The 16931-nt window shown below is 42.0% G+C and overlaps 1 protein-coding gene across 1 annotated transcript; it reads left to right on the top strand.

The window, feature by feature from the left end:
* Positions 1-396: 396 nt before the first annotated feature.
* Positions 397-15515, top strand: MEP1A (meprin A subunit alpha). Its single transcript, XM_037393172.1, has 14 exons — positions 397-491; positions 577-601; positions 688-741; positions 1600-1640; positions 1752-1830; positions 2140-2257; positions 3814-3989; positions 6997-7218; positions 8209-8358; positions 11031-11246; positions 12152-12610; positions 13778-13951; positions 14512-14713; positions 15076-15515. The coding sequence occupies exons 1-14, from the start codon at positions 423-425 to the stop codon at positions 15221-15223; spliced, it is 2133 nt and encodes a 710-aa protein (XP_037249069.1). The 5' UTR covers positions 397-422; the 3' UTR covers positions 15224-15515.
* The last annotated feature ends 1416 nt before the right edge of the window (positions 15516-16931 follow it).

Here is a 16931-nt window from a genome sequence, read left to right as displayed (position 1 = left end):
TGGGCCAAATTCTAATGTCCCTGCAGTGCTATAAACCCAGAATAATTCTGCTTAAGCTTGTGGCTTTCCTCCTGCGCAGTGGAGATCACAACGCTGACAGATAACCAGCGCAGTGGAAGGAGTCAGCAACTTTGGGCTGGGTTGAGATCTTCTGGCACAAAGTCTGGGTGGGTCTTTCACCAGCTGCACTGGGGACATGAAGTTATCGCATTCCTCTCTGCAACATTTCTCCAAAGTGGACTTAGGTAATTGATAACAACAGTGCCATCACGTGCCATTTAGGAGGAAAATCTTGCTGTTATAATAATGTTACACAGGTGGAAAGTTTGAAGCTGGTTGGCTGATCTTTTATGGAAAGGTCAGAGACATGTCTTATATATTGCAAGAGATGAGAGGGACCACATTCTTTTTCCATTGCAAAAATGGGCTCCAGCATCTTCCCACTCTGCTTAGCACTTCTATTACATCATGTTTATGGTACTCCAGTCTCTGTAAGTAGAAAACTGATTTCCACAGGCTCCTCTCATTCCAGAGACATCTCATACCTTATACTGGTTGTATTTTATTCTCTTTCAGGTCACACACCTCTCTAGTGAAGCTGGTAAGTGCTCTGCAACCTGGTTTGAGTTTTGAAGCATTTTCTTCTTCTTACTGTGTGCCACACATAACGTTTGGTCTGTCTTGCAGCAGCAGATGCTGATGCTGGTGAAATAATCAAAGATATTCCACACATAAACTTAGGTGAGTTCACGTCCAAATTCTTATAAGGCCTGAAAAACTGTGAGCAAAATGCTGGATTTTCAATATTGAAAAAAAGATATGGGTGGCTAATGGTTAGGTAGTTCATGGTGCAAGAAAAATATGACTGAGCTCTGAATTTGCTTCCTCTGGCTATCACACATGAATCCATCAGAGAGCTGTAACCCTATGTAAACAAGGGATGCAGATGCCTTTAACTTCTGAAGTTTGGGCAAACCCACGATGTTAAGGCAGTAACACACTGTATCACTTGGAAAGGCTCTGGAGTCCCACCATCATTTCCCCCCTATCTCTCTATGATTTTTATAAAGTTTTACAGTGTGGAAAATAGCTTAGATGTTTATTGAGCTTCTGTATAAATGGCAAGGAAATTAAATGGAAAAGACACAACACATGTACTGCCTTCCTCTATTTTTTTTTATTATTATTATTTTCTGTAATGCAAATTTCCATGTATCCTTTGATGGTGCACTGTACATGATTCTCCATGATGCATTACTCAATATAACCATATTCTCTAGAGTACTGTCTCACTGCCTGACTGTTGCCACTGCTTGATTGCAAGCAAGAGGTTATCAAACTAGACAGGGATAATGGTGGCCACCAGATTTCTGCCACCAAAAATGCAGACATTGCTGAGCGGCAAATATTGAGTAGAAACTACTGTTACTTTTAGGCCTGTCCCTATATTTCAGTGTAAAAAGGCTGGTCCTCCTTTATTTTCTGTAAATGCCCAAGGACATTAACGTTGCATAAATAGGTTCCATATGGTTTTTAAGGTGAAATAAATTTGCTATTTGATATTTCATTTACATTATCTTTCATTAAATTACTTTTCAGCTGCTGGACTGGACCTCTTTCAGGGTGATATCTTGTTGTCTGTAAGTAATTAAAAACTTTATACCTATCACTTGTTCTAATTGTGGGTTTTGGTACAAATCAGCCCATCTCCCTACAGCAGATGTATCACCAGCTGTTCATTCCCTTTTCAGCAAAATCAGCGAAATGCCCTAAGAAATGAGATTTACAGATGGAAGTTCCCCATTCCTTATATTCTGGGTGATAACCTAGGTAATGCAGATACTTCATTCAAATTTTATTTCCAATCCTTATTTGTACTGGAGTCACTGTGATGAAAAATTTGCCTTTTTCAGAACTGTTTCTCTCACATTAAAATTCACTAATAACTAGATGGCTCCTTTATATCAAAACCTTCCTCCCTCCCCCATTTCTTCTACAACTATCGTAAAACAAAACAGAACTTAATCAAATTCAATCATTTCTCCCATGAAGTCCCATGCGTATATGTGTGCATACCTTACCTATCCAGGGTGAATGATCTGCAGTGTTAAAGGTGCTTTCCCGATGTATGTTTTCCAGATCTGAATGCCAAAGGAGTAATTCTCCAAGCGTTTGAAATGTTCCGTCTTAAGTCTTGCGTTGATTTCAAGCCCTATGGAGGAGAGAGAACCTACATATTCTTTACAAAAGAAGATGGGTAAGGGTTATATCAACTTCTGTTTTGCTGTGTAGAAGCAGTGGAGAACTCATTCCATTTGACTTCAGAGGTGTAAAAGTTTAGTCTAAGTTTGTTGTCAGCAGAGAAAAAGAGGCCACTGAGAAAGCAACCCATCTTACCTTCGTAAAGGCAAAGCTTGCAAGCAGCTGCCTCCCTCTGCTGACTGCAGGGGATATTTAGACGATGAACTTGGAATGGTCATCTGAGGTTTATTTAGGTGGTTACCCTTCGTTGAGGTGAATCCCAGCATCACTGGGTTTTCATCAGCTGCTTCCCCTTTCCTACCTAGGGTTGTTTTCCATGTCACTGCTGGGTGAAATGACCTCCATGTACATCCTCTTAAGTTATCAAGGATGTGAATAGCCAGAATTTAGGCTCTGAAATCTTTGGAAGACAGGTCAAAAAAAGCTGTGGAAACCCAGTTTATTGTAGTTTTGCTATTGTTTTGATATGGCTCTTCAATGAAAGGTTTTCCTAAATCTGAAAGTGTTTTATACTCGGAGATTCAGGTTTTGGGGAACTGGGAAGATTTATTTTATTTCCTACATCTAAATGTGTTTTGAAAGAACAGAGAAAAGCACAAAAATATTCTCACTTTATCAGCTGTGGATATTTCTTGTTCTCCCAGAACTGCATAAACACCTATAGGCACTGATATTTCTGCCCTCAGCTCTTCCTTGGGTAATGTCCTGTGACACTGCTCTTACAAGACTGCAAGCACGATGTTTTTTGACAAGCTGCTGCTAAAGAGCCTGGAACTGGAAACTCCCTGGCAGCAGCTATTCAAAAGACCATATGCTCAAGCTCTTTGTTTTCAGCACCCACATTAGTGTGTTCCAAGCTCCTTCAACAAACTCAACTGGACGCTGTTTTGTGATGTCCAAATGAATATACGGTCCCAGCAGACTCTCTTTAGCAGTTGCTTCTCACATCACCCTTGTGCTGCCCTTAAAAGTTCCCAATGAATTGGCTGAGAAGCTCCTTCCCTCCTCAACCATGGTTAGCTTCTGCTGAGTCACGGGTGAGGGGCTGGGCCTGCACAGAAAAAGGTAATTTCACATCTATGGCCAATGCCTTGCCTAGCTGCTGTTAACAAGGACAAAATGCTGCTATTCTAAGTCCTCCTAAATGTTTTCTCTAGCCCAAGTGTCTGCAAAAAAGCTCAGCCTGTCTTGATGACTCTTCTGTTTTTATGTATGTGTTATGTTTCTTCGCATGTTTCTTGGCAAAATGGCAGCTGATATAAGGCTAAACTTTGGTGGATCTCAAAAATCAGGGGAGAGCTTGTCTGACAGAGGGTAGGTAAAATGCTGGCCTCATGCAAGTGGCAGTGAATATGTCATTGGGGCTTAGTCTGTTTTCAGAGCAGACTATCTGTAGAGTATCAAGGCATCCGATCAGCATCCAAGTAATGATTTATGTGACTCCTTTTACATTTAAACCATTTTTAATATTACTTAAAATTCAGTGAGCAGACTGAAAATGTCAATGCAGAGAAGAAAACTACTTAACGGACAGTAAGATCTCTCTCTCAGGTGTTGGTCCCAGGTGGGGGACCTGCAGACTGGGCAGAACCTCTCTATTGGGGCACGGTGTGACTACAGAGCAATTGTGGAACACGAGCTCCTGCATGCTCTGGGGTTTTACCATGAGCAGTCGAGGATGGACCGGGATGACTATGTCACAATCTGGTGGGATGAAATTATTACAGGTAGGTTTGACCTTCAAGTCAGATTTTGTATAGTGCAAATTCATCAGTATCTGATTTTCCCATCTAGATTTTAAGATTTTCTTAAAGATATGATTTTAGAAACAGTGTGCCACACCTGAGACCACTGTAAACCAATCCATAGATGTAGCAGGATTGTGATACATCTTCTCTGGTCAAAGACCAGACACTGTCTAAGGCCAGAAGAGAGAAGCCCAGCTTGGAAGTCAGAGGGCTTTATCTCCCCTTGGCTCCAGGACTGGTCTGCTCTCCGATTTTGAACCAATCAGTTCTCCTCTCTATAAGTCTTTTCTCTCGCTGCATAATGCAAATTGTAAACTTACTGGGATGGTTACCTTTAAGGTGGCTCTTCTTTAATCAAAGGTCTTCTCAAAATCTGAAAGGTTTTTATACACAGAGATTCAGGCTTCCCTGAAACCAGAAAGATTTACTTCGTACATGAAGGACCCTCAAAGTGACTATCAGATGGGACACATAGAATAGGTCTCTGTCCTGCACTTCTGCCCAGTGTGTCTCTGCAGGTTCTTGTCTTCAGGTTTAATATCATCAGATTCAGTGGCTTTATGAGTTTCACCAAAGTCTCTGCAGCCCCTGTGGTCCCTAGGCAGTTTCTCTTGCTGTCTCCTGTGAGGTCTGGTTCTTTACTCCTTAACGATTGCTTATTTGAAAAAGAATGAATGGGAGCCTATAACAAGTTCTGGAAGGCACGGTAGCAAAGACACCAGCCATAACCTCCTGTTCCCAGTAGTGGAGCTTTGCAATGATGGTGATGGTGCCAATGCAGAGAAATTGCTTACGCTTTGTGTGGACAAAGCGATTACTTCAGTCTTCAGGGTTATGCACACAGCATCGTTGCAAATAAGTGAAAAATACATGAAAAATAAATACATGAAGAATAGTCATCAGAAAGCAACAAGGTTTAGGGAATGCTGTGTTCTCTTTTGAATAGATAAGAACTGCTGGTACAAGCAATTTCTGCTGACCTCTAAAAGCAGTATCTGATTATTTTGAATTGCTCCAGGTTGAATGGCTTTGTGCGCTACTGCTTGCCTCTACCCTGTAATTTGCAGTGTCTTTTGGGGTGGCTGAACAGCACATGGGATGAGGATTTTGGTTTTGAAAACCATTGTTTTTATTGCTAGGAGCAGCACTAAACCCAATTCACCTTATTACTAACTTGATCTTACCTTGAATCATGGTGATGAAGATGGTGGTGATAGTAGTATCTAGACTGACTTTTGGGCCCCTTTTTTCTGTGCACTGTCACTAGCCATCTCCAAAGCAAGTCTTACAGTATATTATAAAACACTATTGTGAGCTCCATGATATACAGAGGTATGGAAAAGCTCAAAAAACCAGTGCCAGTTCTTCATGCATTCTTTCTTGGCTTTTTTTCCCCTCCAAAATTATCAATTAATCCTCTTAACTTATCTGTGATGTATTCAGTAGCCACAAATCTGTAACACCAGAGAAGTGATACAAATGATGGACTTCAGTGTGACACTGTTCTGACTGAGTCCTGGTGCTGACCTGATGTCACTGCAGTCAATTCCTATATCCTGTAGGTTTCTATCCATATTAAAAAATCACATTTTCCAGTTAGGCAAATTCATTAGGTAGAAAACTTCTGCTGAAGCCATTTGAAAGATGTTTGCCTCTCTAAAGGGAAATAAGGCTGATATGACAATGCTCTGTGTGTGTGTTTGTGAGCATCTGTTCCTGCATTAGTGATCTGCAACCCCAAATTTAATAGCATGGTAGCAGATTTTGCCATAACGCATTTTCATAAACTGCAATGCAGATAGCTGGCTGGTAAAAGAAGAGATCCCCTATTCCCGTTGCTATTGACAGAAAAGCTAATAATCTTACTAGACTTCAGAGAAAACACACAAGACAGCTTAATGCAATTGCCACTTTGCTGTACGGTTTATTTCTTCTAAAAACACCAAGAAGTTACCCTTTACCTGGTCGCAATCTTAAAAGCCGCACCATTACACATACCTGTGTCCTGCCAAGATTTTTTCCCCAGCTATAAAAAGTGATAGCACTTGGTTAGCAAGATTCTCACCCTTTTTGATAAAAGGTGCAATTCAATTATCTGTAAAAAAATCAATCCCAAGCTCTTATACAATCTCAGGCCTTGGACTGAAGACCTTTGTGCCCAGAGTGGACCTGCAGAAGGGAAGGGCAGCCTTTACACAGAGAAGCTGTAATTATCCACCAGTGCAGTTATGTGCTGTTTCTTCTTGGAGAAAGAATGCTAAATATTCTGAAAATATGATTTGTAGTTGGAAATGCTGGCAATCTCTCTTTACTTCCATACTAAATTACATGAAATGGCTCCTTCTCTTTGCCCTAGCAGAAATCTTCATAATGAAAAACTTACTCTAAGGACAAATTATTTCACCAAGAAACCATAAGAAACATGTTTCCAAAAGATATTTCAACATCATAGTTGTATTGGCAATCTAGGGCAAAAAATCTTTGTTTTCTTTTTTTTTTTTCCCCTGGAATTGCTAACATATTCTTTGCTTCAAAGAACAGAACCTGGAGGCACTCCAGGACTGTCATACTTGTCCCCTTAATAAGTGGAGGGCTTTAGGGCTTCTCCTTGTCCGTATATGATCTAATATCCTGGGAAATGTTTGCATCAGTGTTCACAGCCTCTGGAATGGAGTACATTAACCCTTAAATTTAATCCCTCAGGATGCTTACTATTAGACCATCTGATCTGACCTCCTATATATCCCATTCTTTACATCTCATTGATATTTGATTTTGAACTTACTGAAGGCACATGCTGCAATCTAAAGACACTGCTTTGTTGTCCAAATGACTTCATTAAAAAATCTTGCTAGATTTGAATATTTTATTGTAATTTTTTTCATGTGTATCAATTCCGCCTTGGAAAACTGCATCCAAGTGACCATGCCAAAGGCATTTCCTTTACCATTTTCTCTGAAAATTAATTTTTCTGTTCCTTCACCAGGCAAAGAGCACAATTTTCTGAAGTACGATGACAGCTACATCACTGATCTGAACACCCCCTATGATTATGAGTCACTGATGCACTATGAACCTTTTTCATTCAACAAAAATGAAAGCATCCCCACAATCACAGCAAAGATACCAGAATTTGATGATATAATTGGACAACGTCTGGACTTGAGCGCTATTGACCTGGAAAGACTGAATCGCATGTATAACTGCAGTAAGTCATAACTTAACCATGGCCACCTTTCTTTGTTTATACTTAAGCCTGGCTGGCTCACCTCTCTTATGGCTCTAAAACCACGAAAATTCTTCTCAGGTGCTCCTGAGGAGGTATGGGAGAGGACATGTGGTGAAAAGACCCAGATTTTCTATTCCCTCCTCATCCCTCTCTGGCCCTGCTTACTGTCATTACTTTTGTAAAAGTCCAATTAGTCGATGAAAGTCAATCCATTCATATATTTTCTTCATTGTTGCTCCTAGGGGTTCAGACATGAGGTTGTGTTCTGCTGGTGTGTGTGCTTTTGTGAGGTGAATACAACTGTACTTTGTCCTCTTTGACATTTGGTCTGAATTAGATTATTTTGCACCTGAGATTGGCTAAATCTAGAATTTGACACCATCTACTTGGTTGTTAAGCTGATTGAAGATATTATCACCACATATGACTGTTAGCAAGATGTTGTTGTCCCCAAGTATCTGTCAACAGAAGCATCAACTTGTAGATAAACTCAGCTAAACCAGCCTAAGGTAACTTGAGTGGACTTTGCTTGAAGTGGAAGGACAATGCTCATGCTCATCAAGCAGATGAGCCATAAGGAACAATAACCTCCAGCTGAGGAGCAGTTAAATACACCACCACCACTGTTCACAAAGTGACTTGTCTCTCTGTGGCTTATGAGCAGTAACAAAGGGCCACCATCAGTCCCTGTGGTTCAGCTGCTGCATCAGAGTTTGTCAGCCTTCTGCAAATGTTGTCTTTATGCAGGGAATCCCTCCAGGAATCAAATATTTTTTGATCAAAATATTTGCCTTCTTTTTGATCAAAATCAAAAGTCCTCTTTTGAGTCTTTGGGCTCACATCTTCTGTGAGTTGTCTTCTCTACATGATGTCTATACTAATGAAAAGAACAGCCCCCCCAAAAAAATCAGAGCAGAAATTTTAATGAATACTATATTGGTGGTAACCATGTGTGTGGGTTTTTTCCAGCTTCAACTCACACTTTTTTGGACCAATGTTCTTTCGAGTTTGACAATATCTGTGGCATGATTCAGGGAGCCAGAGATGATCTAGACTGGATCCATCAACAGAGCGGTGCTACAGGGCAGGATGACCACACGCTTTCTGGGCGCTGTAGAGGTAATAACAAAGTCACAGAACACTTTCCTATGGGAAAGAGGTTAGCCGGAGCAATGGTCCCTTGTGCACATCTGTACTGGTTGGTCTGTGTTTTTTAAATACAGTGTCTTTAAAACCTTCTCTGAACCTGTCATTGTAGTCAACCATCGAGAAAACCCATCCTTGACTACTCCGAAAACACAGAATTAAATGACTGTATTTAAGATGCTACCCAGCAGACATCTGAGTTGCAGTGTTTCTAGTTAAGCAAAAAGCCCTTTTCATTTTATGTGTCTTGACCCTGCAAGTGTGAGTTTATGGTTGCACTTGTGCTTTCATTAACTTTTTTCAACGTAATGGAATGTTGTCCACAGCAGCAAGATGAAAAGGGACAAAGAACAGTTTCAGCTAAAGGCCTTTTAAATACAACCTGGGAAAGGATTTATGGCAACTTCCAAAGTCTGAGTAAGAGTTTTGTTACCCCATGATAAGAATGAAACAGCACTCACAGCCACTCATAAACGTTGTGTTTGCAAAGCAAATGATAAGCTTGAGGAATGCTGCTTCTGGAGGTAGAAGAAAATTGCAAAGTATGTTATGATAGTTTAGGGATAATTTTTTTTTTCGCATGGTAATTTCACCATTTTTCAAAGGACAAAAACCTCAAAAAAGGGTAGGGTCAACCCTGGTCACAGTTGCAGGGTGCTAGCTTACAGGTGAAAATAAAGATTCAATCCCAACAGGCAGCTCTGAAAAGCAAGGCCCTGGTTTGTCATTATTTAGACATGGCAAACTACTACAGACTCCCAAAAAACTCCCAAAAAGATTTGTGGTAAATCTTACCTAAGTACAGTGTGAAGGGATCCTAGCCTAAAACACATTCACTTGTGCTTTGTTACTCTTTGATAAAGCAAAACTTTGACTTGCTGCACTTGGGAGCAAATTATTACCCTTGTGTGACCCTCCTTCAACCTCTTACTACACTGGTACTTGTCGATCAGGTACAAGAATGCAATATGAGTCTCAGGTCCTGCCCCCGGGTCACAGCAACCCCAGGCAGCGCTACAGGCTGGGGGCAGGGGGCTGGGAAGGTGCCTGGTGGGAAAGGGCCTGGGGGTGCTGGTCAGCAGCCGGCTGGGCATGAGCCAGCTGTGTGCCCAGGTGGCCCAGGTGGCCATCAGCATCCTGGCTGGTATCCGAAAGAGTGTGGCCATCAGGAGCAGGGCAGTGCCCGTCCCCCTGCGCTGGGCACTGGTGAGGCCGCCCCTGGACCCCTGTGTTCAGCTTTGGGCCCCTCACTGCAGGGGGACGTGGAGGGGCTGGAGCGTGTCCAGAGCCGGGCAGGGGGCTGGGGCAGGGGCTGGGGCACAGGGCTGATGAGGAGCGGCTGAGGGACCTGGGGGGGTTCAGCCTGGGGAAGAGGAGGCTCAGGGGGGACCTTATCGCTCTCTACAACTATATGAAAGGAGGCTGTGGACAGGTGGGGGTAGGCCTCTTCTCCCAGATAACAAGCAATAGGACAAGAGGAAATGTCCTCAAGTTGTGTCAGGGAAGGTTTACTTTGGATATCAGGAAAGATTTCTTCGCTGAAACAGTTGTCAAGCGCTGGAACAGGCTGCCTGTGGAAGTGGTTGAGTCACCCTCCCTGAAGGTATTTTAAAGACGTGTAGACGTGGCACTTAGGGACATGGTTTAGTGGTGGACTTGGCAGTGCTGTGTCAATGGTTGGACTTGGTGATCTTAAAGGTCTTTCCAATCTAAAAGATTCTGTGATTCTATGATTCTATAACTCAAGAAAACCACTTGACAGCTTCTAGAAGTACATGCTCCTAACCCTCATCTGACTTTTTACATTATTTCCTCTCCTTTTTTTTCCTGTTACAGTTCAATTGTCACTGAAAAATGGTTCATCTGAGTTGTTTGAGATTATTAAGTAAAACCCAATCTGTCTGAAGCAAGCACTTCACTTACACTTATGCTTTAGCATCTAGTGACTAAGTACAAAATAAATATTGACATTATCTGAAGAGTTAATGGAGAGGGGTAGGTGCCTCTGAGGACCTCCAGAGTGTCTATATGAATTGCATGAGTAAGGAGTGCATCTCCTTTTGGAAACCTTCAAAGAGTCATTGACTCCACCAGGACTTTAGACATTTTTGAAGAACTGGTTCTGCAGTCATCTTGAGTGGGGACAAATTTTAGGTTTTTAACACAGATGGATCATATTTTGCCCAAATAGATTCACGTCTTGGGTTTTTGACTTCTTACTGGCTAAACTGAAGGAGGGAAAGTACAGCCTAACTTTTAGAGAGGAGCTGGCAGCCTGGCTCTGGATTCAAAACCTGCCTCGATGTGACTCTGTGTAACCTGCTCTTGGTGAATCTGCTTTAGCAGAGAGTTGAACTACATGATCTCGGGAGGTCCCTTCCAACATGACCGTTCTGTCATTCTGTGATTCGGTAATACAAAATTGACATAAGCTGCCAGCGATGAGTTCCATATATATGCTAAGCTACTAGTCCTTTCCTTATCCTGGTCTGGCTTGGCTGGTTATCATATACCATTTCTTGTACTATTTATGTAAGTACTACACTTATGCCTGCTAGAAGAGTGGAGTTGAAATGACAAATTGACAGCACGCAGCTAGCAGGAAATCTGGAAAGAGACAGTGACACTCCACACTTCCTTCACAGACGCTGGCTTTTTCATGTACTTCAGCACCAGCTCTGGCAAGGCAGATGAGGTGGCAGTCCTAGAGTCCCGAATCCTTTATCCAAAGAGAACTCAGCAGTGCCTCCAGTTCTTCTATAAGATCACAGGAAGCCTTTCTGACAAGCTGGTCATCTGGCTTAAAGAGGATGACGGCACTGGAAATGTTCGTAAAATGAGGAAAATTCAAACCTTTCAAGGTAATTCTGGAAATGTGAGTTACATATAGAATACTACGGGGGGTGGGGGGGTGGGGGTGGAAAGTTGTCTTACTGAGTCCGTAAATGCAGTGGATTGCCTCAGAAATCAAAAGATTTTCCGGAAGGTACCAGAATATTTTGTAATCTGGCTAAGGATTTTGGTATTATGTGAGGGCATCTATTAGCGGAACTGGAGGCTGTAAGAATGCAATTTAGGTGCTCCACAGCAGAAGTCACAATGTTCCTAATGATACACCCAGTGACTTAGAGGGACCAAACTGTGCTGGAGATCAGTTAACTAGATCTCCACCTGCTGTTATATGATCTAACGGTGAGCTGGTCAGGTGTAAATATTTGTGCTCATCTGCAGTCAGTAAGAATCCCAGCCTGATTTTTATATGGCTGGAAATATAAAACCATATGTCATTTTGGAAATGTGAACTGAGTTCCCACTTTGGCTGATTCTGCTAAACTGGACAAATTCAGCCACTGTGGCACTATGTGTTTATGTTGTCAAAACTCAAGACCTGTGATGACGTGTCTGTATCAAGCTGCAGCAGCTTGCGGGGAAGGGTAAGTCCCTGGAAAAGTGGCAGCAGCCATTAATTCCAACGGGTCACTGACTCCCGTCCACTTGCTGTGTCTCGGCCTGCTGCCCTTTATACGAGAGACTGTCATCTACTAATGAGTGAAGAGTTCCTAACAGAACGTGTCCAAAGTGTTTAGTTGATAAGGCAATGTTAGTGTATTATAAACACACTACTAACTTAAGTTGTCTGGTATTCAGGCCTCTGGGAGAGGTCTAGTTGTCTAAAAATGCAGCTGGAATGGAGGGCTAGGAATAAGCTGCTTCACAATGTCAGTACCCATGCTGATGGCAACGTTTTGCTTTCCTTTTACCAAAGCGGATAATGACTCTGACTGGAAAATTGCCCATGTGACCCTCAATGCCCAGAGGAAGTTCCGTTATCTCTTCCAAGGACTAAAGGGTGACCCCAGCTCTTCAGCTGGTGGGATTGCTATCGACGATGTCACGCTGACAGAGACCCCCTGTCCCACAGCTGTGTGGGTCATTCGGAATTTCAGCCAAATCCTCCAAAACGCATCCAGTGATGTTATTCAAAGCCCCCGGTTTTATAGCCCTGAGGGTTACGGTTTTGGTGTGAGTTTGTATCCCCACTCCACGATCAGCGGCTACACTCGCATTGCCTTTCACCTGTGCAGTGGAGAGAACGATGGTGTTCTGGAGTGGCCAGCTCTGAACCGCCAAGCTGTACTCACTGTGCTGGACCAGGACCCTGACGTCTTGAAAAGGATGTCCTCTAGCAAAAGCTTCACCACAAGCAACAATCAATTTATCTCAGGTAAGTGATGACTGCCTGGAGGAATGGTGAAAATGGGAGCCAAAGAATCCAAATCAGAGGACTGGGTGTAGGACTCAGAGCTGGGCAACTTTGGTTGCACTTTCCAGTTTGGGACACTTCCCTGTGTATGACTCAGAATTCCTGTCTGAGAAAGATCTTCTAATGAGAAAAGTGATGCATAGAAGGTCGATGTTACCGTGAACAATCCCTGGGATATCTGAATTTTACTCTAAATAAAGAGCTCTCCTAGGAGTTGGCATTTCTCATTCTACCTGTGGTTTACCTGTTATAATAACTGAGTATCACCACAGGGTGGTGCAATGCCAGCAGGGTGTTGAATTCTTTTATTAAATCAACAATAAGTTAAGTTAGAACTGCATTTTGGAGGCTTGATTAACTTGAACACACATGGTCTGAATGCACAGCGTTCACATTGTAGCTATATTCAAGAAAAAAATAGCTGAAAACATCTGTAACATCAGTCTACAGCATTTGAAGCCTGACTTGCTTGGCAGGGTGTAGACTGCAGATTATGAACTCTTTCACACAGAGACTACCTTTTGACTCCAGGTTTATATAGCATGTAGCACCATAGTTCCACATCCAGCCCTAGGATTTCCCAAGAATGTGTTAATTCAAAGAAATAAGCACTATGGGACAGTACTGAGTTTGGTACAGAATAAAATACTAGAGATGAATGAATCTCCACCCTTCTTCACTTTTTCCAGTGGAAGTTTAGCACACACTTTTTCAGTAAAAGGTTTTAAACCTGAGGTATGAATATGTTTAACAGAAACATAGCGATGAACAAAAACTGCTAAATTCTATAGGTACTTGAAAACTGATGAGGGTGTGTCCTTACGCAGGAATGAGCTCTTAGCTGGTGACAACGAGGAGGTAGCTTGCATTTGGTTAATCCTCAATGAAAGAGGAGTTGTGGAATTTCCATGCCCTTACATAGACTAAGAGTCCCCATGCAGACCATATCTAAGGATCTGCTGGCACCCATAATTTGTCAGTCCTCTGTGATTTGTTTGGGCATTTCAGCTCTGAACTTGATTTTACAGCATAAATCCCCTTTAACCCCGTAATAGAGAAAAAATTCATGTCATATTTCCAGCTGCAAAACTTAGTGGTTCTTATTCAGCACTCATATTCTCATTGCAGGTACTAATGGAACCTTAATATGGCAGAAACCATCAATTGTTGGAAAATTTGATGCCTCATGCAATTGCTATAGAAGTGTCACCTGGGGGTGGACTAACTTCATATCCCACAGCCAGATGAGACGGAGGAGCTTCCTGAAAAATGATGACCTGATTATTTTTGCAGAATTTAATGGTAAAGACCCTCTTCCTGACTCCCCTTACAAAAATAGGTGATTCTTTCTATCTCTTTTTGTACATTCGAGTAACTATCGCCACCTGTCTCCCAGTCATCTTCTCTTCTAACAGGGATCAACTTTTACAAGAGTTGCTATGTCTTAGTTTCAGGTGGGTGATGTTGATTAAAGTGAGTTCAGAGGAATCGAAATGGCAACGAGTTACTGGAAGTTAACTTCTTAGACACTTTTAAGCACCCTAACCAGCAGCTATGTCCATTTCTAAGCACTGAACATACTCAAAGGCCACCCCCCTTGTGTTAATTTTCAAACAGAACAGCCACACTGGGCATAAATTTTCAAAGTACAGAATACCACTGATTTACCTAACCAGTTACAGTAATTTCAGTATTATTTTCTATCTTGTGCTTTAAATATGCAGACCTTGCTGTGGTATGGCAAGAGCTCTGTAAAGAGCAAATAGCCGAGTACCCTCTGGTACACAAAGCATCCTGTGAAACCCTGGTATGAAGAATACTGAAGAATATCTGATGTCTTCTCTCTTTCCTTTTTTTAAAAGATCTAAGTCACCTTGTTAACACTGAAGTTCCTGTTGAACGTGAACAACCCGCCTTCATGGAAGGCCTTATTCTGGAAAGGCAGAAGAGAGCAGCCCAGGATATGGAGCCCGCTCAAGACCTTTATCTGCAAGACCCGTGTGACCCAAACCCTTGCCAGAATGATGGAGTCTGTGTGAATGTGAAAGGAAAAGCAAACTGCAGGTACCATGGACTGCTTCCCTGCTTGCCTTGATTTTCTTCTGAACCAAGTGATGTAGCTAATAAGTATTCAGAGCCACAGACCTCAGAGGTCTAAGCCACTAGGTTTTCAAGGAACAGTAGGAACAAAACACTTGACCACAGTGACCGGTTTCTACTAGCAGGCATAAGGGGAAGAAAAGAAACCCCATTCTGTGGTGCTTCCAGGGTATGTAAATAGCCTCCAAACAAGGTGGGGATGTTGTGACGTGAACTCCTCTAATGGGAACTGCCTATCCTGGATAGTGAGTGTTAGGACCTTGAGGTGGGCCTATAGGGCAGAATAAAACTCCTGATCCATGTGAATCTGTACTTTGTTGTCCCAGGTGCCCATCAGGACAAGCCTTCTTCTTTATGGGTGAGAGGTGTCAGTCAAGGCAGGTCCATGGGAACATCCTGGGAATGACAGTTGGTGGAGTTGCTGGAACCATTGTCTTAACCATCGTCCTCATTTCCATGATGGCTAGAAGATAAAGAGCTGCAGGAGGATAAATCTCAGCCTGGTATTTTTCCATAGTTTGTTCATAAGACATTTGCTTTCAGTGAAAAATGATGAATACAACTTGCAGAAGATGAGTCAGCATATGGATGAAATGCTCTATCAACAGCTTGGCAGCGATCTGTTTACTCTGTAGGACTTGGCAGTTAAAGAACATCATGTAGAACTGCTGTCTAATGAAAGTTCATACACTGTGCTTCTTGTGTATTCTTTGAATGTTTCGTTTCTTCATCCAACAAGTGGTAGTGCTGAGAGTCCCTGCATTTTCTCTCAACCATGGTTCTAACTTAGATTAAATGACTGGTGGAACCTCTCAAAACACTGGAAAAAGTCACATAGAAGCACATATATTAAGACTCTTGAAATGTTCCTATAGAAATTACTCAAGAAGTCTGAAGGGTACAAATCCACAGCTATGCAAACTACATCAGTACTCATTTTTAATGGAGCTGTGCTGGTTTACGAAAGCTGATTAGCTATTACATAGAATTCATAGTAAACTACTATTACATATTTTTGGGCATTTCTTTAGCAGGGAAATAATTTCACATTAAAGCTTGTTGTCTTTCTAGAAGGTTTCATGAGATAATGTCTTCAAATACTCAAGTGAAAATATTTTCTCTAGGCGTAATCCAAGCTTTTTTAAACATGTATAAAACTCCCATGATTTCAGCAGGTTCTGGATGAAATGGGAGCAAAGTATCAGTTATCATAGGGTAGGATCTCTAATGGTTACCACTGAATTCATATCTCTTTGGAAATCATTGTCTCAAAAGTCAAGGAGAGGGGTGGGAGTGCATGAGGATAAAGACTGGGTCTGTGGTACTGGAGTGTGCTGGGTAAGGTATTAACACCCTAGAACTTATTGTGGATGGCAGGAAACAACTGATTTAGTATATCCTAAGATCTCTTCTTTCAAGGACTCAAACTGAACTTAACATCAAACATCAAACTGAACTTAAATTAACCAAATATTGTCTAGATACAAGAAAGAAATACTTTACAATGTAAACAGTCATATACCACACTTGAAACTTTGTTAGCCAGGTTTCCTCCAAAAGCAGTTTCTTCTTGTCTGCATATCAGAACTGAAGGAGTTCAGAATGCAAATGGTAAATAATCACAGAGGGTGAAGCTACCTTTGTATTTATCAGATACCTGTCACAAGGGATGGTGGCCAAGGGAAAATGCACTGTCATAGCAGCAGGTTGCACGCAGGGAGCTGGTTTCCACTTGTTTTTACACTTGGATTCATCCTGGTGCTCACACCAGTCCTGTGAGTAGGGACAAACCGTCCATTTAATTAAGGCATTATCAGCAAGTTAGTACTCTGCCTCTCTTATTCTCTGCATCTGGAATAAAATCAAAACAAACATATCAGCTTGGCCTGCAACATGTCTGAGCATCTGGCTGCACCTCACCACAGGCGAGAGGTGGTTGCAGATCTGATTACCTTCTGCCAGCGGGATTAGGGGACTCCCCCTTGGGTCATGGGGGTCTACCACCCAAGCTGACATGCTCATAAAGTATGCAGGGTTATGGAATGAAAGACAAGAGATCCATAAAGTTGAATAAAATTATGGGGTGCAGCTTGTTAATTAATGTGTGAGACAGAAAAAACAAAGACAGAGAGGATCCAGTAAAGCCCCAGTTAAATGCTATCCTGCATATAATTTTGGTGTC

This window comes from Falco rusticolus, chromosome 6 (assembly GCF_015220075.1).
Source record: "Falco rusticolus isolate bFalRus1 chromosome 6, bFalRus1.pri, whole genome shotgun sequence".
Classification (NCBI taxonomy): Eukaryota; Metazoa; Chordata; class Aves; order Falconiformes; family Falconidae; genus Falco; species Falco rusticolus.
The sequence above is the reverse complement of the archived record's forward strand: the minus strand, read 5'-3'. Positions and strand labels throughout refer to the sequence as shown.